General features: G+C 36.4%; 1 protein-coding gene across 1 annotated transcript in view; it reads left to right on the top strand.

Annotated features, from left to right (window-relative positions):
* LOC126811157 (tubby-related protein 4) overlaps positions 1-25,785 on the top strand; it is a 321,131-nt gene that overhangs the window by 144,651 nt on the left and 150,695 nt on the right. Inside the window, exons 4-6 of the mRNA XM_050536678.2 lie at positions 146-310; positions 18,861-19,041; positions 25,654-25,779. Of these exons, the coding sequence (XP_050392635.1) occupies positions 146-310; positions 18,861-19,041; positions 25,654-25,779 (472 nt within the window). The remainder of the gene's footprint in view (positions 1-145; positions 311-18,860; positions 19,042-25,653; positions 25,780-25,785) is intronic.

Genomic DNA, 25,785 nt, shown 5'->3' with positions numbered 1-25,785 from the left:
TTATAGACTTGTTTTCTTTATACACCTGTATTTGATGAAATAGAGTGATGAAGAACCAATTTATGGATTAAATTGCCATTTGTTGTATGTTTTTTTTTTATTGAATTTTAGATTTTTATTTTTCAATGTGTATATATTTTTGTAGGTCACAGATTTTGCTTGGTCACATGATGGTAGAATGGCCCTTATATGTTACAGAGATGGTTTTGTCTTGGTAGGTTCGGTGGCTGGTCAACGGTATTGGTCATCTATGTTGAATCTTGAAAATACCACTATTGCTTGTGGTGTGTGGTCACCAGATGATCAAAAGGTAAATATTGATCAATTATACACTGAATAAATTGAAGAGTCCAGGGTAAGAACGATCTAAGTCATATTTTTATACGCCCACATGGAAATGTGGTCGGATATTGCCGTCGCCCCAGTCCGTCTGTCCGTCCGTCCGTCCGTCCATCATCCACAATTTCTTGTGAACACTCTACAGACTACATTTATCATCTGATTGTTTTGAAATTGATATATGTGAGATGAAGAAACCTATTTAATATAAGTGTGATGAAGAAGCCTATTTAATTTCAATAACTTCCGTTAATTTCTTCTGGAGTTATGGCCCTTGTTTCACTTTGTTGAAATTTATATGCATCATTTGAATTAGTAAAACAAAGAAGCCTATTGAATTTCAACAATTTCCATTAATTACATCTAGAGTCAGGGATGTGCCTACTATTACATTTACCGGGCGGCACCAATATTGTCCGCCCGGCAAAAATATCTTGAAGCAGATTTCCACCCACCTCCATTTTCTTGTAAATAAAGATAATCTAAATTGGTAAAAGCGTTTTTATTTGTTGCTTTTAACCTCATAAATTGAATAAATTATTTTGACTTGTGTCAAACTGACCTCGTATCATAGACATCTAAATATAACGTTCGTTTTCTACGAAATATATTACTTTCGATTTCTTATTTGATGCACAGAGTTATCTGATATTTAGACTCTTTTAACTGGTCACATCAGTGCGATGTAACTAGCATGACTGGTTAAACAAGCCTACTGCACCGTTATTGTTTAAAAATAGCACTAGCAGACGACTATTTTTGCTATTTAAACTATTTTTATAGATTCGTGCAATTCTATAATCCGTATCCACGTAAATTCCACCAAATATAAGTATCATGGTACCAAACTTGCGTTTTAAATGAATACTTCGCCATTGAGGTGTTGAATTCCGATTATAAAATATCTGTAATACTGTAATTTGATTATCAAAAGACGGTTTCACACATGTGCATGACATTATATATTACATGAACTTCGTGTGGCGGACATGTAACGCCCCCTGGAATTCCTTTCTAAAGTCACGTCTTTATTTACGCTAAAAATTATATTATATTAATTTATATGATATATTTTCCCCACCTAATTATTTGATTTGATCATATTTTCCAGTAAATTATTCATAGCCGTTATTTCTGGAAATTGTTTTGAACTTTTTAAATGATTAAATTATTTAAATAAACCAGTCAACGAGCCGTGTGCATCTCCATTCCATTCCCAGCATGTGACGTTACGGTAGAATTAGGTCAGATGACTTGGGGGAATACGTGTTTTATTTATTGAGATACTAATACTTCATAATGCAATAAACTAGTGACAAACCGGTGAAAACATGCGTAGATGGTCAGTGTGAAATTCATAATTGTTATAAAATTGGCTGCTAGTGCTACCTGACTTCCAACCATCTGAGTAGGCGTATGACAATGGACCGTATACGTTCCATGGTACGACTGAATGAATGCCGACTTGTGTTTTGGATAGAAAAAACAGTCATGAGAACTCGGGAAAGAAACAAAACAATAATTAATAAATTCCTATTTTCCATTATGCCGTGGATTATGCAGGTATACAACGGTGGTTTCAGTGTCAACATTGGCAAATTGCCGTCGTCATATTCTTAAATATATTACCACGGCTAAAGATGTCGCCCGTAGTTCTGATTTATTTTCTACGCAAAACATTCAAACCAAAGACCACGTTCCGTTCTACTCAAACTGGCAAAATGTACAAATGTCCTAACAACTGGACCTGTCACAGCAAGAATGTAATATATCTTCTCACCTGTAACCTATGCCACAAGCAATATGTAGGCGAAACTAAAAGACTGTTCCGCATCAGGCTGAAGGAACACTACGCTGATATTACCCACAGGAAAGACACCCCAGTCGCCATCCACTTCCATTTATCGAGACACTCCAGTCGAGACCTTGACTATCAAATAATTAAACAACTTGGCACAGACCCTGAGCTATATACCTCTACCACCAATAGACGCACAATCGAATTGCATTGGATTATTAGATTAAAAACCTTTCTACCATACGGTATCAACGACAAAATCTGAACTTGGGGACACCCCCTTTTACTTTCTTTAAATTACAATGGGTTAATTATTACTTGTTAATTAAGAAGTAAATCAACTTGCTTGTCAGCTACAATAACAGTCATATCTTAGTGAGAATCGGCCACATGGTTCATAATCCGAGTAATTAGCACAAGTAACAGTAATTTTAAAAACCCGGTAAAAAAAAAATAGCTTGCGGATTATTCATAACAGTTCCAGTAATTTCGTTTGAAGAAATAAGCCACGTGGCAATCGAAGGAAGACAATCTCGGCATAGATTGTGCATCTATCGTGCGTCTTTGACGCTCCGTATACGGCGTATGAATTTCAGGTGTACAGGTAAATATTAAAATAATAATTTTATCATAATTTAATGGTTTCACTAACCAGTTGTTAGTTAAAGTTAAATATAAGTCTTAGTTTAATATAATCCTCGGATAGAACACCAAATACACTGAGAAACAGTCATTAAATATTATGAATCTCCAGTGCCGATGAAACGTGACTTTGGTTGGAATTAGGTCAATAAACCAGCGATGCTAGTTTTAGTTTTAAATAGCGTTTGCCTTTATGATTTTTTATTTTATACACATGCTGACAAGGGACCTAATATTTAAAATATTGTCATTATTATTATTGAAAGCTGCATAGTCGTATGGAATTTAATTTTAAAGCCATTTCAATTATGGATGTCATGTGATCACTGTGCCGTGTGTCTATAATGGACGAATGAATAAAAACATTTGCAAGTTACTTGATAGAAAAAAAACCTACAAATTGTGTTATAAAGAAATACCATGGTGCCGTAACAGCTTATATCCATCGAAAAAAACAAATACAGTAGTTGATTCAGGAATATTACTGACATAAATTTCAAGCCAATACGTGAATTAAATATGGAAAATTTTCCGAACAGTGTACCTACATGTATTTGTCGTTATTTTTGTGGTAATTACATACAGTAGAATATGATATTTCTCATAACAAATTACCAAGAATTATTTTTGTTGAAGTCCGGTTGTATTAAAGTGAATGGAAGCTTAAATTTTTAAAATTCAGTTCCTACCTTGACCTAAATTGACACAATTCTGGCCGATTCATTTCAAAATGGATTAAGAACCCTGGTGTTCAGTCTCAGGGACTTGGTTTTATTGGTGTTAATTTCCAGGCCAGTTGATTTCGCTGTTTGATACAGGGCTATTGTTTTCTGTTGTATTTCCTGGAATTGGTGGGATAGTAGGCTCACATCATCTGCAAAATCAAGGTCTTCCAGCTTGGCAGTGAGTGACCATTGGATGTCTCTAGGTGGTGTCATGAAGGTTTTCATAATCCAGTCAATAGCATTTGAAAAGATTAGGGGTGACAGTAGACAACCTTGGCATACTCCTGTATGTATACTGAAGGATGGTGAGAGTGTAGAACTGTGGATGACCTGGCATTTGTTGTTCTTGTAGAGTCCTTGTATTATCTTGACTATTTTGTCAGGAATGCTGTAGTGGCCAACTATTTTCCAAAGCGTCTATTGACCATATCAAATGCCTTCTTGAAGTCCACAAAGTTGATAAATAAAGGTGATTGCCATTCTATAGACTGCTCGATGATGATACGCAGTGTGGCGATTAGGTCTGTGGAAGATCGGCCGCAACGAAATCCTGCTTGTTCATCCCGAAGGTTCGCATCAATTGCTTTTCTGATGTGTTCAAGGATAACTTTTGCTAGGACTTTGCTTGGCAATGAGAACAACTGTATTCCTCTCCAATTTTTGCAAACGCTTAAGTCCCCCTTCTTTGAAAGTTTAATGATGTGTCCCAGGCTCCATTCCTCAGGAGTCTCCTCGGTTTCACAGATTTCGTCAAACAGACCGTGCAGGATTTCATATGTCAGTTCTGGGTTGATCTTCAAGACCTCAGGTGGGATTTTGTCTGGTCCTGGGGCTTTTCCATTCCTGATTTTTTGTAGAGCCTTTAGGATTTCTTTCTTACTTATTTCAATGTCAAGGTCATCTCCTGGTGGTAAGTTTGGAGCTTCTTCTTCTTCTTTCTTTTTCTTACCAGAATTCTCAATATAGTTCGCATTATTTATATTTCTGCTTTATTAATTCAATCTGAAAATCAATGATGCCTTTGCAAAATCAAAGCATTCGTCAAGAAATTGAATAGAAGCAGGGATAATTCTAACGGTATTGGTCCTGTTGAAAATTGAGCTCTTTATTAGCATTTGCTAAATTCGTGAAATGAACACTCAGGAATTTATAACAGTTTTTCAATATTTTTTGCAGACAGTATTTTTGACGGTTTTTATTTCTGTGACGGTTTTATATAGAAAAAACGAAATATCACCCAGCTCTATTGATATAAGCGTATATCAGATGGTAACTTTCTGGATTATAGCCCCTGATTGTATGAAAAATCACATTTTTTAGATTATAGACCCTGTAGACATTTACAGGTGATTTCGAAATTCGTGAAAATCGGACTGAAACTTCCTGTCAACATGGGAGCTCCCCTTTATGCAAAAAGTGTATAAACATGTAATACCAAGGTTGTGGACCTGTAGAGGTCCGAATTTTTATGATTTTGATGAAACTTGAAATCTGTGTTTATATCCCAAAGATCTTAGTTCCTTTTGATATTGGTGCATATCAGGACGGTAACTTCCTGGATTATGGCTTTTGATTGTACGAAAAATCACGTTTTTAGCTTGTGAACCCTCTAGAGGTCACAATTTTTATCCGATTTTGATGAAACTTAAGACATATGTTCATATCCCAAAGATCTCGTCAGACCACATAACATCCTGGATTATGGCCCCTGATTGTATGAAAAACGTCCCTGTCTGTGTGGGTGCGTATGTAGGTGTGTGTGTGTGTTTGGGTGTGGGTGTGTGTGTGTCTGTATCAGTGTATGTAGCCTACAGGCCACAATTCTTAAGTCATCATCTTGAAACTTTACATACTTAGCAGTGGCAGCGCCAGCCGTCGGTGGTTCAAGGGGCAAAGCTGGGGCAAAGTCCAAGGTTAAGGGGACAAAGGCACAAACTTCAACTAGGAGTTAGGGGCTTCCCCCAGAAAATTTTGAAAAACAGGCTGCCGGAAATGCAGTCTGTCAGTATTTCAGGCACTGATCGTTGAGGTAAAGTGTCAAACGAACGGACTTGTGAACCTCACTAAAGCCCACTCACGAGCGCCAAAGTAGGGCGTCCTTACGAGGCTATGGGAAAAATAGACTGCCGGAAGGTATTGATTACCAAAACGTATCACAAATATTTTTTTTTTTTTTCTAAAATTATTGGGGGGAGGGGGGGCAAACAGAGGGCAGACCAGATTTATGGAGGGGGCAAATGCCCCCCCTGATACTTAGTCCTTATAGTACCCTAAGGATGATCCCTATTGTTTTTTGTGCATGCACGATCCCCAAGGGCAGAGCCACGCCCATTTTTTGTATTTGTTTGTTTGTCGTCTACATGCAGATCTTTGTGAAATTTATATGCATCATTTGAATTAGTAAAACAAAGAATCCTATTGAATTTCAGCAATTTCCGTTAATTACATCTAGAGTTATTGGTCCTTGTTTCACTTTGTTGAATCTTGTGAACGCTCTAATGACAACAGTTATCATCCGATCTGTTTGAAATTGATATGCATCATTTAAATTAGTGAAACGAAGAAGCCTATTGAATTTCAGCAATTTCCGTTAATTACACCGTGAGTTATGACCCTTGTTTCACTTTGTTGTACCTTGTGAATGCTCTAGTGTTGAAAATCGGATCAAGATTTGTGATCCGAATACTTTTGTTTGCTATCCGAATACTATTCGTCGGATAATTCGGAAACGTGAAATTCTTGAACAAAATCACATCAAAAGTTCATATACTCATAATTTCTTACTTATTTCAATGTTTATGAGTGTCTGCGCATGCCGAGTATGAAATCTTACTTTCGATTTGCAAATTGTTTGAGCCGCGAAGAAAAAAACGTGCCTACCTTTAGCCGCAATTATTAAGACTATCCATGATATCCAAAAAAATCAACGAGGTGAATAAATTTGTGTATAACTACTTCTGTAATCCGCGGCCCTCCCACTTATCATTTGTGACCGGTGACAGCAAAATGAGTCTTAATGACCAGAAATTATATATGTCATCTTAAAGAGAAGGTCATAAGCTTTCTGGTGATACCAATATCATTTCTCTAACTTACTCCATCGCCAAGATATTCAAGGTGAAAGTCCGAGAGTCAAGAGACCTCTATTTCGAGAAAACGTTGTTTAAAGATTTGGTTCAAAATTTCTGCAATGCATGACAAAAGTTCTTAGCAACGAGATGGTTAAAAATGCCAAACTGCCATAAAACTTGGCACAATTGTCAAGAAGATCAGATTTCAACATAACACACGTAATTACAATAAAATTATGCTTTCAATTTTATTTAAATAAAAGATAAACATTTCATATACATTGTACCTTAATACAAGAAAAATGACTAGAATACCAGAATACATGTACTTAAAATGTGGCAAAGCAGTACACCACAAAAATGTTGGTCTTTTCTTCACTTGATTTTGCAAAGATATCGTAATGTCCAACAACACGCCTTGTCACTGCTACAAAAATGACAAAAAATTTTCCTGGGGGTACCTGTTGCTATGGAAAAAACAGCCATCTTTCCTTTAAGGGTACCAATTTCAATTTTCAAAATTCTCATAACCTATACATGTGATTGTCCTCGAATTTTGTAGAGAGCTTACTGATATGGATCTTTGGTATCTTCTAAAAAATTTCCAGTGGGTACATATTACCATGGAAACGGTCGCCATCTTGGATTTAGCGTATCAATTTTAGTTATAAAAATCATCATAAACTACTCTACTGAGGTGACCTGAAACTTTCTAGAGAGCTCACCAATGTGGTTCATTTTAACAACAAAAATTTTCCATGGGTACACGACCTGTTGCTATAGAAACAGTGACCATCTTGGATTTGGAGGTCAAAATTTAGGTTTTCAAAATTTTTATAAACTATTAAACCGTGTGACCCAAAATTGTAAAGGCATTTTACTGATATCATTCTTTGAAATGACTTTAAAATTCTCCCTGGGCACAATACCCATTGCTATGGAAACAGTGGTCATCTTCTATTTTGATGTACCAAAAGTATAACCGTTTAAATGAGCGAGTCAAATATATTTTTAGGGAGGTTACTGGTGTAATTCTTTTGAGGGGGACAGGTGTCAAATAAAATTATAAAATAAATGTGTGACATACCCCTTTAAGAGGACCAGGTGTCAAATAAAACTATAAAATGAATGTGTGACATACCCCTTTGAGAGGTCCAGGGCCCTTATTCACGAAAACTTAAACTAAGTTACAACCGAAATTTTAAGAAATACTGCAACTTCATTGGATATATGCAAATTGATTTTACTGGTCAGCCAATCGAATTGCAGTATTTCTTAAAATTTAGATTGTATCTTAGTTTAAGTTTTCGTAAATAAAGGCCCTGGTGTCAAATTAAATTAATAAATATGTGACATACCCCTTTGAGAGGACCAGGTGTCAAATAAAATTTTAAAATGAATGTGTGACATACCCCTTTGAGAGGACCAGGTGTCAAATAAAATTATAAAATGAATGTGTGACATACCCCTTTGAGAGGACCAGGTGTCAAATTAAATTAATAAACATGTGACATACCCCTTTGAGAGGACCAGGTGTCAAATAAAATTATAAAATGAATGTGTGACACCCCTTTGAGAGGACCAGGTGTCAAATTAAATTAATAAACATGTGACATACCTCTTTAAGAGGACCAGGTGTCAAGTAAAATTAATAAACAGATGGCATACCCCTTTGAGAGGACCAGGTGTCAAGTAAAATTAATAAACAGGTGGCATACCCCTTTGAGAGGACCAGGTGTCAAATTAAATAACATGTGACATACCCTTTTGAGAGGACCAGGTGTCAAATAAAATTATAAAATAAATGTTTGACATACCCCTTTGAGAGGACCAGGTGTCAAATACAATTATAAAATGAATGTGTGACATACCTCTTTGAGAGGACCAGGTGTCAAATTAAATTAATAAACATGTGAGATACCCTTTTGAGAGGACCAGTTGTCAAATAAAATTATAAAATAAATGTGTGACATACCCCTTTGAGAGGACCAGGTGTCAAATAAAATTATAAAATAAATGTGTGACATACCCCTTTGAGAGGACCAGGTGTTAAATAAAATTATATAAAATGAATGTGTGACATACCCTTTGAGAGAACCAGGTGTCAAATTAAATAAACATGTAATAACCAAATTAAATTAGTCTGTGAATTTCTTTGGAATATTCAGTAAACATTTTTTAAATGTAAGTACAGTGTCAAGTGATCAAATTTGAAAGCAAGTGCTGACCATGCAAGATATGCCCACATTTTGCAGTTTGCAGTGCCACTGTCTTGGCAAAATTCCCCCTATTGCACACTGTATGGCATCTAGAGGGTTCACAAGCTAAAAACAGGATTTTTCGAACAATCAGGACTTGTAGTCCAAGACTTTATAGTGAACGTTTTTTAAAATCAGATAAAAATTGTGACCTCTACAGGGACCACAAGCTAAAAACATGATTTTTCATAAAATCAGGGACCGTAATCCAGGAAGTTACAGTCAGATATGTGCGATTATTGAAAGGGACCAAGATCTTTGGGTTGTAAACATAAATTGTCAAAATCGGATAAAAATTGTGACCACTAGAGTGTCCGTCCACAGGCTAAAAACCGGATTTTTCGTACAATCAGGGGCCATAATTCATGAAGTTACGATCCAATACATACCGGGATCTCTAGGAATTATACCATATCAAGTTTTGTCAAAACTCGGATAAAAATTGTAACCTGTAGAGTTGTCCACAAACAAATTGTGAACAGACAGGTGTCTGGAAAGACAGGGGCGACAACATTATACGTCCATATGAAAATGTGAGTGTATAAAAATGCAGATTCATCGGTTTCGCCAAATTATCTGGATTAATTTATAACTGCCTCATCAGAATCAAATTCAGTGTCTAATTCCATGGGTTCTGTTGGACTCGGGCAAGGAATATCCATGGTAGTGGGAGTGCAGAATTCTCGGATTTTCTTGAACAGGTAGGCTTGTCGTGTTACATCAAGTCCTGGTGGAGTCGAAACCGAAGGCCTATCGAGTGGAGGAAATGTGTTTGTTTTCTTCAGAAGACACACCATTTCTTCTTTTGAATCAGAAAATTCTTTCCGAATTACATAACATCAAACCTGAAAAGATAAAAGTTTCAGGAAAAAGGTAAGCACATAGTAATAAAAGGATCAAACATAATAAGTTTTAACTTGAATGCTGAATACCATTAAACGTGGGAATTATTTTGATGGAACCAAATGCCACCAGTTTCATAAACTCCTCGAATTTCAACACTTCACTGATCAGAGGAGCAAGACGTAGATACCATAGTAAGTACTAAGTAAGATTATATATTGATATGTTTTGTAGCTCGTACATTCATCTATCTGGTAGTGATTTAAAAAAAAATGTACTTTGGCACACACAACCTTGCGACCTATTAAAGTTGGTTGACATGGAAGCAGCCTATTTTCTTAATGACAGAACATCTAATCATAGAAACTCACCTAAAATGATGGAATTTCTTTATTCCTGGAAGTGTTCTGAAAAAGGGTTTTAGGAATGAATGCCAGTCGCGCTGTTCAACAAAAACTTGACCATCTTCATTGCGAACTTTCTGGGCAACATTCACACCACTTGGCGAACTTGACTTTACAACATCCACAATATCATCAAGACAGGAAACCATGCATTTTCTGTAGCGCTGCTTTATTAAACCAAAGCACCAGTCCGGTGCAAACTTAAGTGTGGCCAGTTATCAAGAAGTTCAGTGAAATACTCTCGTGCAGTCCATGAATTACACGCCACATAAGGAACCACAGCATCATGTTGTTTTTATTCTGGCCACTGCAGTTATCGCAGTGCAACTGCAAGTGTTTTTCACCTAGTCCATAGGTTAAAAAAAAGTTATCTAAAAAGCTGATAACTGCATTGGATCCTTTACTGATACACATACCTTCATCTACAAGGTAGTTAACTTGTTGTGGCAGACCCTCACAAGTGACACCAAATAGACCACACTTCCTGGGTGTTAAAAAATACATGGGTCCAGGCTGCATGGGGTCAGATGGACAGTGCACCTGTTGTGCATAATCAAACGAATAGTGCATAGTCATGTCTCTTGACAAGGGGGGGGTTGGATAACAGTTTCAATCCTGATCCCTTTAAAACTTCTTTAGCTGAATTGACCATTTTCTTGTACAGGGAACGCTCCAATGTAACTTTCATTAAATGCTCCTCTTGAGTCTTTATTCGATCGCTCTTCTCTTGATTGCTCATATTAGCACTCTTGTAGACAGCTGAGTTATTCTTCTGGCACATCCAACAAAGATCAGTCATTGGACGAGTTTGTACTATGTACGGGAGAAGTGTTCACCATAGCTTTCTGAATGAATGGACTTTTACAGCACGTTGTCCTGAAATTGAAAAAAGGGACATTTGAGTGGAAAAATAACAAAACTTTAAAATTGTCTCACATATGAAAGACAGCCAGGGAAACTACAGTCATCAAATTCGATAGCCAAGGTCATACTACATGTGGGTGTGTAAAGAAATCTCATCTTCATTCACACATAAAGACATGTACACAGGATTCTCGACAAAATAATTCACTCTTTATCCCTTCTATCTTTAGGGACCATGGCGGCTCAGTGGGTACGACATTGACTTGTTAACCTAAAGGTCCCGCGCTCGATCCCTGCGTTGGATTTTCCAGCGTTGGTCCTCCTTGTCAGTGGTGCTGGACCGAGGGCCTGGCAAGGGGCAACTTATAGTCATCCGGATGGGACGAAAAACTGAGGTCCCATGTACACATTGACATGCACGTTAAATATCCCGTAGTAGTTGATTTAAGAGTGGGTCTATCTGGGCAAAATTTCCCTCATAACACACTGTATGGTGTATGTCTGTCATCATTAGCCTATTTGGAACTGACCTGTAGGACGTTAAACTCCATCAGACTGATTTTTATCTTACATTAAAATCGATATAACTTTTAGAAAAATATTTTAAGTCAGGCACCATATCGCGAAGTAAAAATATCTTCATAATTAAATTCAAAAGAATTGTAATTTATAGAGTGAGCATGGGTTGTATTATTAGAATGAATAAGCTTATGTGAAGTCAGGAACGATATTTCAAGATTACAATTATTGGATCTTTGAAATGAATTCAGTGGGACTGGGGGGGCCGAATGGTAAGCATGTGCGCGCTGTATCATAAGATCTGTCATTGTGTCAACTGACGTGGTTTCGATTCCCAGGTTGTACGTGACAAGAAGTAGGGTCGCCTGTCCAACCTTGTGGGTTTTCTCTGGGTTCCCCCACTGGCTGCTAAAAAACCCTACGAGCAAGCGAATTATTGAAATAAAATTGAATTAGTCCCGAAATGACCTAGTTTGTGTCGAGTGGATATTATTAATATTATTAAACACCATTTCTCTCTCTTTAAATTCAATAAGCATTTTCTTCATAATGATAAGATTTAAGATACACTGTAGCCTGCAGAGTGAGTACTACAAACAAAATGTAAGGGCGAACCGATAATATGTGGGCAACGACAATATAATAATTGCAATATCACATACCTGCAGTTTCCATAGCAGATCTGTACATCTGAAAAACACTTGACTTTGTAAACATAGATGGTAGTAGTTTAATGTCGAAGTGTTTAAACCCGGGTACTCGACCTGGTAAAGCCAAAGCATGGTCTTCAGAAAAATTTACAATAAAGGACACGATTCTTGTTACATCTTCATGTGTCAAAAGGCGAGGATCTGAAGCACGTTTTCCACCAGATTTCTTTTGCCTAGGGGTCTCTCCGTGTTCTTTGTAGTGACTTAAGATTGCTGTAAGCTTGTTCTGGCTAATACTAAAAAAGAAGAGTTCAAATTTTTGAAAATGTCATGAAACAAAAGCATCTAATTGATTTAATTATCCTCCATAAGCCATGAAATATGATTTTTACATTTGTTTGAAAATGACACATTGGATACAAGGGTTGATGTCCATGATACAAACTAGGTCATTTCTGGAAAAACATAAGATGCAACTTTAGTTCAATAATTCATTAGCAGTGGGAAGATCCGTAGAAAACCTATGAGTTGGACAACAAACCCACTTGTCGCGTACAAACTTGGGTTCCAAACCATGCCGCTTGACTCCAGTAACCCCCCCCCCCTCGATACACACACACACACACACACCCTTGTATGTGCAAAACTGCCAGCACAATGACATTGTAGAAAGTAACTAACAGAAATGCATTTTGTGCTTGAACTGTGCACTATGTGAATGTCACAAGTAATGAGCGACTTTAAAGGAGCTAAGTCGCTAATATTTGGCATCTAGAAATTGACACAAATGGGTCGCAACACATATAATAATGTAATATGAATGTATAGAATCTGATTTACATTCAATCGTTTCTGTTTTTACTGTAATTTCTAATCAGTTATATTCGGCGAAATACGACAGAAGTCTCGATTGAATGGCAATCTTTAGCGTCTGGTTATTCCAGTCTACAACGATGGTACTTATTGCGCATGCTCTCCAGATAAGAACATAGCGTCACCATTTGACATGACTTGTGGAATATGTCTAGCCTCGTTCTTTGAGTCCCTTGTTCCAAATGGCGCTGAAACGAATTATGGTACACGATTCGTGTACCAATGGTAAAATGTTTATTTTGTCTTGAATATTGGATATCAGACGCCCATCTTTTCCCTGTAAGATCACAAGACCAATTTTAATTTGAATTGACAAATAATTTGTGTTTTCAAAGTCGAAGATTTTTGATGATATTGAGTTAGAGACTTAGCTACTTTAAGTTACAACCAATCAGTAATACAGAACTGAAGGTACAGTATTGATTTTTTAAAAAATAGGTTACTTACCAGTGGATGAATTTGAAGGTTCTCGGCACACTCGATTGCCATGTATCATGTATTCTGTTGTCTTTGCCGTTCTTTCTGTGTCTTTTTTTTGCTAGAACTTGTAAGCACAGTGTTTCTCAAGGTGCAACTGACTTTTCCCAGCAAGATTAGGTCCTTCTCAAAATCAGTCATAGCACTCATTTTCATTCTTAAGTTATAAATAAATTCTCTGTCAAATAATTTACAACACTCCAGGTCATTCAGTTTGCATACACGAAAAAAAATTTATTTTCTCAAGTTCAATAAACTTATCATCATCCAGTGTTTCATTCAAAATGTTAGTCAGGATGTCACTAGTCTCATCCACAACAAATGGCATGCCACTGTCAGGGCAGCAGGTGTCCTCATCGGCACAAGACTGGGTCTCACTAAACCCGATGTGACTTTCAGAACAAGGCCTGTCATTATTTAAAGTACCCCCCAATTCGCCATCCGATTCGTCTGATTAGGAATGTTCTTGTTCAACGTTGATGTTGTCACAGAAATAATCTAGCACGAGATCATTCCACTGTTGAACACTGGCCGATGCAGACAAATTACATGCTGTCAAACCGTTCATACATTTCGCCACGGTTTGCTCTTTCGAAAGCGCCATTGAAACAAGGGAGGTTTGTTTACTAAAAAAACACAATTTTTCTTAAAATTGACTACAGTTTTCATTCATAATTGTATAATTTTATGTCTGTTGACGAAAACTAAAGGCGGCCTTCATCTTGCTTGTTTACAGACGACATTGGCAAAGTTCAACCAATCAGACGTCGCAATAGCGGGTCACGACATTGACGTCACAGGGTCACGACCGCCCCGACATAGCAACAAGGAGGGTTTGTTTATTATTTTTAACCGCTGCTATTGGCTGAGTAGTGGTGTTGAATATTATAATGAGTACTATAAATAGAAAGCAGGGATTTCGCGGGTTGTTTTGGTATAGGTTACACGCGGAGTTTCCCGTTTGCGGAATGGCTACCCTTTTCAGCGAAATTGGTCAATTTATGGCTTTGTTTCAAGTAAGTTGACCTACTTGAGTAATGTATTGTTTACTAATTGCCACATTTCTACCCTTTATCAATGTTTTCTTGCTAGTAAAGTATGCCGGACTGAATTATAACATGATAAAGTACTCGAAAATGGTCAAAACCAAATTTCGAAAATTTTTGCCCTCAGACACAAATTAGCGTATAATTAGAAATCGACGTGTGCGACTTAAGACTCAATTTGCTATCACCCATCACATTTTTGCTCAATCAACACGAATAAAAAAAGTAAAATAAAAACATCTAACATTTATTCCACCAAGGTCGTTTGCCTCATTCTGATAATCTACTGCTATTGAACCTAGGTTCTATTAATACTCCTTGTATTGAACCAATCAGTAAGTGAGAATATACGTGACCTAGGTCGTTATGAATAAATTACATCGCGGGAAGTCTAAACACAGTGTTAACTTGTATCCCGTAAACCCAAGAAGTAGCTTTTATCTAGCGTAAACCAGCGCGAGGAATGAATGAATATTTTTTTATTTAGACTACTGTTTTCGTTGCACTGCATTAATATTTTTATTAGTTACTATCGCTAAATAATACGCGTGATATTAATATTTATACTCAAAGCTGCGTACGTGATCAATAGCATTGGGGAAAATTTCAAAGTAATCAGATGTAAAATTGGCTAAATATAGAGCATCGGGAATGTCAGAATATATTGTAACGAATAGTAAATGGATAGTAAAATGATTTGGATAATCCTTATTTTGTATCCATTAACGGATATCCGAATAGTAGTTTCAACACTAGAATGCTCTAACGACAAAAGTTATGATCCAATCTGTATGAAATTTATATGTAGCCTATCATTTAAATTAGTAAAATGAACAAGCCTATTGAGTTTCAGCAAATTTCCGTTAATTACATCTAGAGTTATGGCCTATGTTTCACTTTGTTGAATAACGACAAAAATTATCACCCAATCTGTATGAAATTCATATGCATCATTCAAATTAGTGAAATGAAGAAGCCTATTGAATGGCAGCAATTTCCGTCAATTACTTCTAGAGTTATGGCCCTTGTTTTACTTTGTTGAACCTTGTGAACGTTCGGATGACAAAAGTTATCATCCAATCTGTATGAAATTTATATCCATTATTTGAATTAGTAAAACGAAAAAACCTGTCGAATTTCAACAATTTCTGTAGATTACTTCCAGAGTTACGGCCCATGTTTTAGTTTTTAGAACCTTGTGAACCCTCAAACGACAAAAATTATTTACCTACAAAAGAATAAATATGTGACAACCCTTGTCGACCTCTCAGACGATTTAGCTGCTGTGGGCGTATGTTTTGTTGCCTGGCAACCTATCTTCTTTTTGTGTGTCTGTGTGTCGCATACAGGCCACAATTCTTAAGTGATCATCTTGAAACTATACATACTTATTCCATATACCCTAAGGATGATCCCTATTGTTTTCGGTGCATGCCCGATCCCCAGGGGCAGAGCCACCCCCATTTCTTGTATTTGTTTGTCGTCTACAGACCGCATTTCTTAACGTATCGGGGGGGTTGGATGGCCTATTAGTTAGCATGTGCGTGCTGTATCATAAGGCCTGTCATTGAGTCAACTGGCGTGGTTTCGAATCCCCAGTTATACGTGACAAGGAGTTGGGTTGCCTGTCCAACCTTGTGGGTTTTCTCCGGGTCCTCCGGTTTCCTCCCACTGCTAAAGACCCCTACGCGCAAGCGAATTAGTGAAATAAAATTAAACCATATGTTAGTCCCGAAATGACCTAGTTTGTGTCGAGTGGACGTTAAACCCCATTTCTCTCTCTCTCTCTCTCTCTCTTAACGTATCACCTTGAAACTTTGCATACTTATTCCTTCTATCCTAAGGAACATTTGTCGTGAATGCCCAACCCCCAGGGGCAGAGCCACGCCCTTTTTGTGTGTCTGTATGTCACTTACAGCCCGCAATGCTTAATCGATCATCTTGAAAACTTTTTTTATACTTATTCCTTATACCCTAAGGCTGATCGCTATTATTTTTTGTGTCTTTTGTGTCACCTACAGGCTGCAATTCCTAACAGATGCTTTTGAAACTTTGCATACCTATTCCTTATACCCTAAGGATGCCCCCTGTTGTTTTTTGGTGATTGCCCAACCCCCCGGGGCAGAGCCACACCCATTTTTTCTTTGTGTCTCTGTGTGTTGCCTACAGGCCACGATTCTTAATGGATTGTCTTTGAACTTGGGATATGTATTCCTTATAGCCTAAGAACGGCAACTGCATGTCCCGACCCCCAGGGCAGAGCCACACCCAATTTTTGTGTTTATCGTTTACAGGCTGCAATTCTGAATGGATCAACTTGGTACTTTGCATATGTATTCTTTATAGCCTAGGGCGTCAACTATTGATTTTGGTGAATGTCCCGACACCCAGGGGCAGAGCCATGCCCTATTTTTGCCTTTAGCACCCGAAGCTCACAATTCTGAGTGGATTATCTTGGAACTTGGTATACTTATACCCTAAGGATGGCAACTATTGATACTGTCATTTCAATAACAGGGTGGTACCTATTTATATTGTTCCATATCCAACCCCCAGGGGCAGAGCCACACCCAATTTTTATACGCCCATATTTTTATGTGGACGTATATTGTCGTCGCCCCTGTCCGTCACTCCTACAGGTCACAATTTTTATCAGATTTCAATGAAACTTGAAATATAGGTTTATCACCCTAAGTTGGTTCCTTTCGATATTGGCATGTATCGGACTGTAACTTCATGGATTATGGCCTCTGATTGTACAAAAAATCACGTTTTTAGCTTGTGAACACTGTAGAGGTCATAATTTTTATCCGATTTGGTTTAAACATAAAATGTATGTTTATAACCCACAGATCGCGGTCCCTTTTGATATTCGTGCATTTCGTAACTTCCTGAATTATGGCCCCTGATTGACAGAAAAATTACGTTTTTAGCTTGTGGACTCCGTAGAGGTCACAATTTTTATCAGATATAAAAAAACGTTACAATATGTCACCGTTACACACTAAGGGTGGTTGAATTCGAATTTCGTAAAAATCGGACCGAAACTGACAGACAAAATAGTGTCAAAATATTGTGTATCAGGGTTGTGGACCCTCTGGAGGTCACAATTTTAATCCGATTTCGATGAATCTTGAAATACATGTTTATAACCCAAAGATATTGGTTCCTTTCGATATTCGCGCATATCGGACCATAACTTCCTGAATTATGGCCCTTGATTGAACAAATACTCACGTTTTTAGCTTAAATGTGGTCCCAGTAGAGGTCACAATTTTTATCCGATTTAAAAAAAACGTGTGAATATATCACCATTACACACTAAAATCTTGGTTCCTTTTGATAATCGCGGTTACCAGAACTTAACTTCCTAGATTATGGCCCCTGATGGTTCGAAAAATGCATTTTTAGCTTGCAGATTCTCTAGAGGTCACAATTTTCCGATTTTAAAAAAACGTTTAAATACATCACCATTGCACCATAATGAAGGTTGAATTCGTATTTCGGGAAAATAGAAATGAAACTGCCTGACAAAATGGCCGCTCTTTGTATGCAAATTGTTTAGAAGTGTGTAATACGAAGGTTGTGGACCCTCTTGAGATCACAATTTTTATCCGATTTTTGAAGAAACTTATAACATATCTTTATATCCCAAAGATCTCTGTCCCTTTTGATATGTGCACATTTCAGGCCATAACTTTCTGGATTATTGCCCCTGATTGTACAAAAAATCCTGTTTGTTTTTAGCTTGTTCTCTATCCATCTCTTGCAAAATGTGGGCGTATCCAGCCTGGCAGCCGCTGGTTGTAATTATCGTCTACAGGCTGCAGTTCTGAATGGATCATCTTGGAACTTTGCATATTTATTCCTTATAATGATAGCAACTATTTATTTTGGTGCTTGCCCCGACCTCCTGGGGCAGTGTCACACCCACTTTTTTGTTAATATTTTGTCTGTAAATTTGGCAAAACAAACCTAACGCCTAGCCTTCTTTGCCTCTTGTCATATTACAGCGATTTCGTATTTCATTCTCTTCATTTTAAAAAGTACCATATCAATCAAAGCTGGAATGTGGACGTATATTGAAGCGTTAGCGATGCTGTCGTTAGTTTGTTCTCTGTCCACCTTACGAAAATGTTGGTGTATCTTGCATGGCAAACGCTTGTTAGAATATAGTAACAGATAAACCCTCTCCTTTAATAACATTTAATTACAACCAGATTCAAATGAGTCCTGTTCAAGATTTAGTCAACCCTCTCTTCTGTTTGCGTACGGCTGTTGTAATTGACTCGTCACAGGTACTACACATTCACCAACTGTTCAAGATAAGAACTGAATATTTGTATTTTAGGTTATGTTTGGAACAACTGATGGGCAAATTATTGTAATGAGTTCTACAGGTGCCATGATAACTCAGGTAACCTTACATGATGGTATGGAAATTACTTCCATGGCTTGGTCATGTGAAAAATTTAACATGGAAGAAGGAGAAACAACAGGGTGTAATGTTGATACACAAAATAAGACTGATGGTAGGTTCTACATTTGATTATAGTTTTGATTTTGTTTTATGAATTATTTCTAGTGTTGACATTTATTTATCTTTGCTGATGATCTGTTTCTTTTGATGTTTATCAATTGAATAACTTTCAGAAAAAAAATACCCCTAACCCAAGTTTATATTTCCTTTTCTTTATAACTAGACAAATGATGATGTATAAGGTGTGAGTGAGAAATTACCGTTATTGATCTGGTATTAACACCATCAATCAAGCTTACCTCATAAAGATGTATTAAGTTAAATGACCATTCTTTAATTGTATTATTGAGGTTATTGCTCTACTAATGTTGTGTGGAATGGCAGCATGAGCCATGTGGAGCTCAGTATTCAAATCAATTAGGTGCCATCCATCAAGGTTATGCAGATGCTTTCTTGTTAATGTAAAGATCAATATTTTATATTTATGGTTGTATAAATTGTATGTATTTTATTTTATCAAAAGAGTTATGGCAATTGAATAAATAAGTGAATGATTTATGCAGACACCATACCATCATATTCTGTTAAAGTAAATGTGTTTGTATCCAAATAGTTCGCTCCCAGTGTTGGCCTCGTTTGGATAGAACAAAAAACCGAGTCAAATACATACATAAATTAAGCCACTATACAAGTCACTTTGTGTGCATGAGAAATCAGAATAACTACAAGAAATAAACTGTTATTAGGAACTGGATGAAGAATCCGTTTCATGTGATCAAAAGAAAATAATTACATTTTACTCATTATTTATCATTTTTATACGGCCACATGTAAATGTGGACGTATATTGATCTGTCCGTCATCTACAATTTCTTGTGAACGCTCTAACTCCAAAAGTTATTATCTGATTGTTTTAAATTTCTGTTCATTACGTCTAGAGTTATTGCCCTTGTTTCACTTTATTGAACCTTGTGAACGCTCTGACGCCAAAAGTTATTACCTGATCTTTGTGAAATTTATATGCATTATTTAAATTAGTGAAACAAAGAATCCTATTGAATTTCAGCAATTTCTGTTTATTACGTCTAGAGTTATCACCCTTGTTTCACTTTGTTGCACCTTGGGAATGCTCTAACATCAAAAGTTATCTGCCGATCTGTATGAAATTTACTTGCGTCATTTAAATTAGTAAAGAGAAGAATCCTATTGAATTCCTACAAGTTCCGTTTATTACTTCTAGAGTTATGGTCCTTGTTTCACTTTGTTAACGCTCTAACCTCTAAAGTTATCTGACAATGTGTATGAAATTTATATGTGCCATATAAGTTAGTAAAAAGAACAATCCTATTGTGAATAAAGGCTAAAGTGAAGATCCGATTGACTTTAAATTTATAAACAGTGTTTAAGGTCATGAGACGAAGAAGCCTATTGATTTTCAACGATTTCCGATAATTATGGTTAGAGTTATGACCCTTGATCACTTTGAAATATGTGACTCGGTATGTCAAAATGAGTCGGAATGCGCGTTATCTAATTTTGAACTAGGCACAAAATATGTGAAAATATTGATTTTGATCGAAATTGAGATTTTCACAAAAATGAGTCTATAAATTTACTGTCTATCGACACAAAAGATCAAAAGAGCAATAAAAGATTTGAGAAAACCTTTATTTGGACGTTTTCTAAGAATACAGTATTCTTAAATCTGTCCTATTTCTTAAAATTCTCAGCGAAATTAATTATATGACCAAAATATTGCCGATGAATTCATTTTTCTATGCCGTCGCCCCTGTTTGTCCATCCGTCTGTCTGTCCACAATTTGTTTCTGGACATTGTACAGGTCACAATTTTTATCCGATTTCAACGGAACTTGAAATATAAGTTTGTCCCCCTAAGATCTCAGTTCCATTCGATATTGGCATGTATCTGACAGTAACTTCATGGATTATGGCCCCTGATTGTACGAAAAATCACGTTTTTAGCTTGTAGACCCTATAGAGGTCACAATTTTTATCTGATTTTGTTGAAACTTGAAATGTAAGTTTATAACCCAAAGATCTCAGTTCCTTTAAATATTCGCGCATATCGGACCTTAACTTCCTGAATTATGGCCCCTGATTGTACGAAAAATCGCGTTTTTAGCTTGTGGACCCTACAGAGGTCATAATTTTTATCAGATTTAAAAAAACGTTTGAATATATCACCGTTGCACCCTAAGGACGGTTGAGTTGCAGGACAAAATGGCCGCCCCTTGTACACAATTAGTCTAAACATCTGGTATATCAAAGTTGTAGACCCTCTCGAGGTCACAATTTTGATCTGATTTTGATGAAACTTGAAATGCATGTTTATAACACAAAGATCTTGGATCCTTTCGATAGTTGAGCATATCGGATGGTTACTTCCTAAATTATGGCCCCTGATTGTACGAAAAATCGTGTTTTTAGCTTGTGGACCCTATAGAGGTCATAATTTTTATCCGATTTAAAAAAAAAACATGTGTAAAAGTATGCAATATGAAGGTTGTGGACCCTCTAGAGTTCACAATTTTTATCCGATTTTGATGAAACTTAAAACATATCTTTATATCCCAAAGATCTCAGCCCCTTTTGATATTTGCAAATTTCAGACCATAACTTTCCGGATTATTGCCCCTGATTGTACAAAAAATCCTGTTTGTTTTTAGCTTGTTCTCTATCCATCTCTTACAAAATGTGGGCGTATCCTGCCTGGCAGCCGCTGGTAAACGGATACAATCGGGTTTTAAAACTGCTCATTTGCTGATTGGCCCAGACACCGCGTGCAAAGCATTATGGCTACGTGTCTGGCTCGAGTAGACGATAGATATTTGGTTTTGGCGATAATGTTTTGGGGTACCTACATGTGGTTCACTCTGATAAGTGGCAGAATAAAAAAAATTCATTCTGATCGTATATAGATTGCCGTTGAGTTTTAGTCAAAACCATGTTGCAGAATTATGTAAATTAATCGACAAGCGGGTGTGTCATTGAGTAATACTAATCAAGTGTCACGGATCAATGATAAAGCCGTCTACAACTCATTATTTACTCTGAATAATTAATCCAAGCGGTGATTATTTGATATCTCGTTTTTATAGGCCGTAAATAGAAATAAACAAAATGGCCAATAATTTTCTTTTCTAGGAAAATTTTATTAATAGCTGAATTCCATTGACTGTCGCTTCTTCATACGGCATGCAAAGTAAGGAATACATATTGGATATTATTGTTTAAAGTTCTCTTATCACCATGGGCCTGATCAACAACCTTAAATCTCCTGACCACTAGCTGGCACTAAGGTGCTAATTAATTGATGAGATTAACTGCTCACCAAAGTTATAATATACAAAACATAGACTACTAATGTATAGATTGTTCTTCAGTATAACACTATCATGTGAATATGTCGCATGTATTTTGGATGTTTTGTTACGAAAAGAGTGCATTTACTATGATTTTCGTCTTCAGCACCCTTGAAATCCTATATACAAAAATATTTAAACGACAAAATAGCAAATAAATGGCTCAAAATCGTCGGATCAAATTTTTACTACGATTTTCGTCTTCAGCACCCCTGAAAACTCCTGAAAAGATATATTTAATGACAAAACAGCAAATAAATGGCCTGGTTGCTATGGAATTTTGTTTTGGAACATACCAAATCTTTAACTGACTTTTTTCTCAAAACTTGCATTTGTGAGTTGGGTAGCTTCAAATGGACACAGCTCAGTCAATTTTTGACCGATTCAAACAAACTATACATCAAATTGAAGGTAACAATAACTAAATTTTCAAAATTTCCTCATTGCAACTCATTATGCTATGGCGGGTCACATATCGTGTGGATGCTCTACAGGCTAAAGTTAATATCCAATTGACTTTAAATTTATACACAGTGTTTAAGTTTAAGGCCATGAGACGAGAAAGCCAGTGATTTTCAATATTTCCGATAATTACTACCAGAGTTATGGCCCTTGATCACTTTGAAAAATCTTGTGGATGCTCTAGAGACCAAAGATATCATCCGGTTGACTTTACATTGATAAACAGAGTTTAAGGTCTTGAGACGAACAAGTATATTGATTTTCAATGAATTTTGATAACTTGAACAGCTAAATTCAGGATATTAAATGTTTCGTATACTAAAAGTTAGCATGGGGCAGAACTAAAAGCCGAACGAATTCTAATGATTTAAGAGTTTATTCTAACAGAGTTTAAGATCTTGAAATGAACAAGTATATTGATTTTCAATGAATTTTTATGACTTGAACAGCTAAATCCATGATATTAAAAGTTTTGTATACTAAACGTTAGCATGGGGCAGAACTTTATAAAAGCCCAACAAATTCTAATGGTTTTATGATATTTACTTGATGAGTTGTTACTCGAAATCAGATTTTAGTGTATTATAGATGTTTCATTACCAACAATAGAAAAAAATATGTGACAACTCTTGTTGACTGCTCGGATGACTTAGCTACTGTAGGCGTATAATTCGTTGCCTGGCAACCTATCTTTGTCACATGTAACAAAGATATGATGGTGATGGTTCTGTCTTCCAAATGTACAATGAAGGTGATTGAGGTTCGACACCTTAGTTTTATTGTGAAATGCATGGTGACTGATCAGGGTAAACTGAAAAGAAATATAACTAGACCTGCAAGCAGTGCTGAACCTGCTTTCAGAAAGCAGACAGGAAGATTGTCATATAATAGCCCAATGATACTTTAGTTGTTTTGATCCGGTGTCATCCGAACCAATTTTTTATACGCCCACATTGAAATGTGGTCGTATATTGTCGTCGCTGACCATCCGGCCGGCCAGAGGCCGGCTGTCTGTCCATCCGGCGGTCACAATTGCTTGTTGACGCTCTAGAGGCTAAAGTTAATATCCGATTGATTTTAAGTTTATGTACAGTGTTTAAGGTCATGAGACGAAGAAGTCTATTCATTTTCAGCAATTTTCGATAATTACTGCCAGAGTTATGGCCCTTGATCACATCAAAAAATCTTGTGGGCGACCTAGAAGCCTAAGTTATTATCTGATTGACTTTTAATTTATACACAGTGTTTAAGGTCATGAGAAGAAGAAGTCTATTGATTTTCAGTGATTTCCGATAATAACTGCCAGAGTTATGGCCCTTGATCACTTTAAAAAATCTTGTAAGCACTCTAGAGGCTAAAGTTAATACCTGATTGACTTTAAATTTATACACAGTGTTTAAGGTCATGATAATTACTGCCAGAGTTATGGCCCTTGATCAGTTCAGAAAATCTTGTGGACGCTCTAGAGGCCAAAGTTAATATCCGATTGACTTTAAATTTATACACAGTGTTTAAGGTCATGAGACGAAGAAACCTATTGATTTTCATTGCTTTACAATAACTACTGCCAGAGTTATGTCCCTTGATCACTTTGAAAAATCTTGTGAGCACTCTAGAGGCTAAAGTTAATATCCGATTGACTTTAAATTTATACACAGTGTTTAAGGTCATGAGACGAAGAAGTCTATTCATTTTCAGTGATTTTCGATAATTACTGCCAGAGTTATGGCCATTAATCACTTCAAAAAATCTTGTGGACGCTCTAGAGGCCAAAGTTAATATTCAATTGACTTTAAATTTATACACAGTGTTTAAAGTCATGAGAAGAAGAATCCTATTGATTTTCAATGATTTCCGGTAATTACTTCCAAAGTTATGGCCCTTGATCACTTTGAAAAATCTTGTGATGCTCTACAGGCTAAAGTTATCATCTGATTGACTTCAGATTGATACAGAGTTTACGATCTTATGACGAACAAGTATATTGATTTTCAGTGAATTTTTATGACTTGAACAGCTAAATCCATGATATTAAAAGTTTCATATAACGTTAGCATGGGGCAAAACTTTATAAAAACCAAACAAATTCTAATGGTTTTCTGATAATTACTTGATGAGTTGTTACTCTTAATCAGATTTTAGTGGATTATAAATGTTTCATAACCGAAAAAAGTAAAAATATGTGACAACGCTTGATGACTCCCCGGACGATTTAGCTGCTGTGGGCGTATGTTTCGTTGCCTGGCAACCTATCTTTGGCTGTTACAGCAGCTTTGGAAAATTATGTTTGTTTTGTTTTTAATTTGCGTTATAATGAAGTATACCGTTAGGAGTGGCATCTTTTTGTACAAATGATATCTCTGAAACACTCGGGTTAGGGAAGAACATGATAGTTTTTCATTTTACTTTTACAAGGTTCTTAAAGTTGCTTAATGTGCATGTTTCTAAATTTGAATTCTTGTTCTAGCTTTCTGTCATGCTTCGTAGAAAACATTCTTCATTATCCTGGCCAGTCAATCAGCGGAACTAATTTCAAAGCAAGGGCACGTAAACTAAATGTATTTTGCACTCAAAAAAGCCCAGATGTAATATCCTCTTGTCATTTACCTCTTCAGTCTATTTTTTTATTGATGTTTAAATGGTTATGACTTGTTAAATACAACATGACAGATTGACCGTTTATTTCGTGACGATAAATGTGAATAACTAAATTAAAGATTGTTATATATATAAATATTGTGGTATAATTGTCAAAATATTTGGGGCACCCTACAGCTATTACACCCTTTAATTGAATTTTTGCTATTCTTATGTTTTAGAAGGAAACTCTAGTCCAGTCACTCCTAAGAGTCATACGTTAGCTATATGTTTCAAGTATGGTGCTATTTATCTCTTGTCTAACTATGATGATCTCTGTCCTAATATTGTTCATACAATGCTAACAGGTTAGT

The sequence above is a fragment of the Patella vulgata genome, chromosome 2 (genome assembly GCF_932274485.2).
Source record: "Patella vulgata chromosome 2, xgPatVulg1.2, whole genome shotgun sequence".
NCBI classification, from domain to species: Eukaryota; Metazoa; Mollusca; class Gastropoda; family Patellidae; genus Patella; species Patella vulgata.
This window is presented reverse-complemented; position numbering and strand designations above follow the sequence as displayed.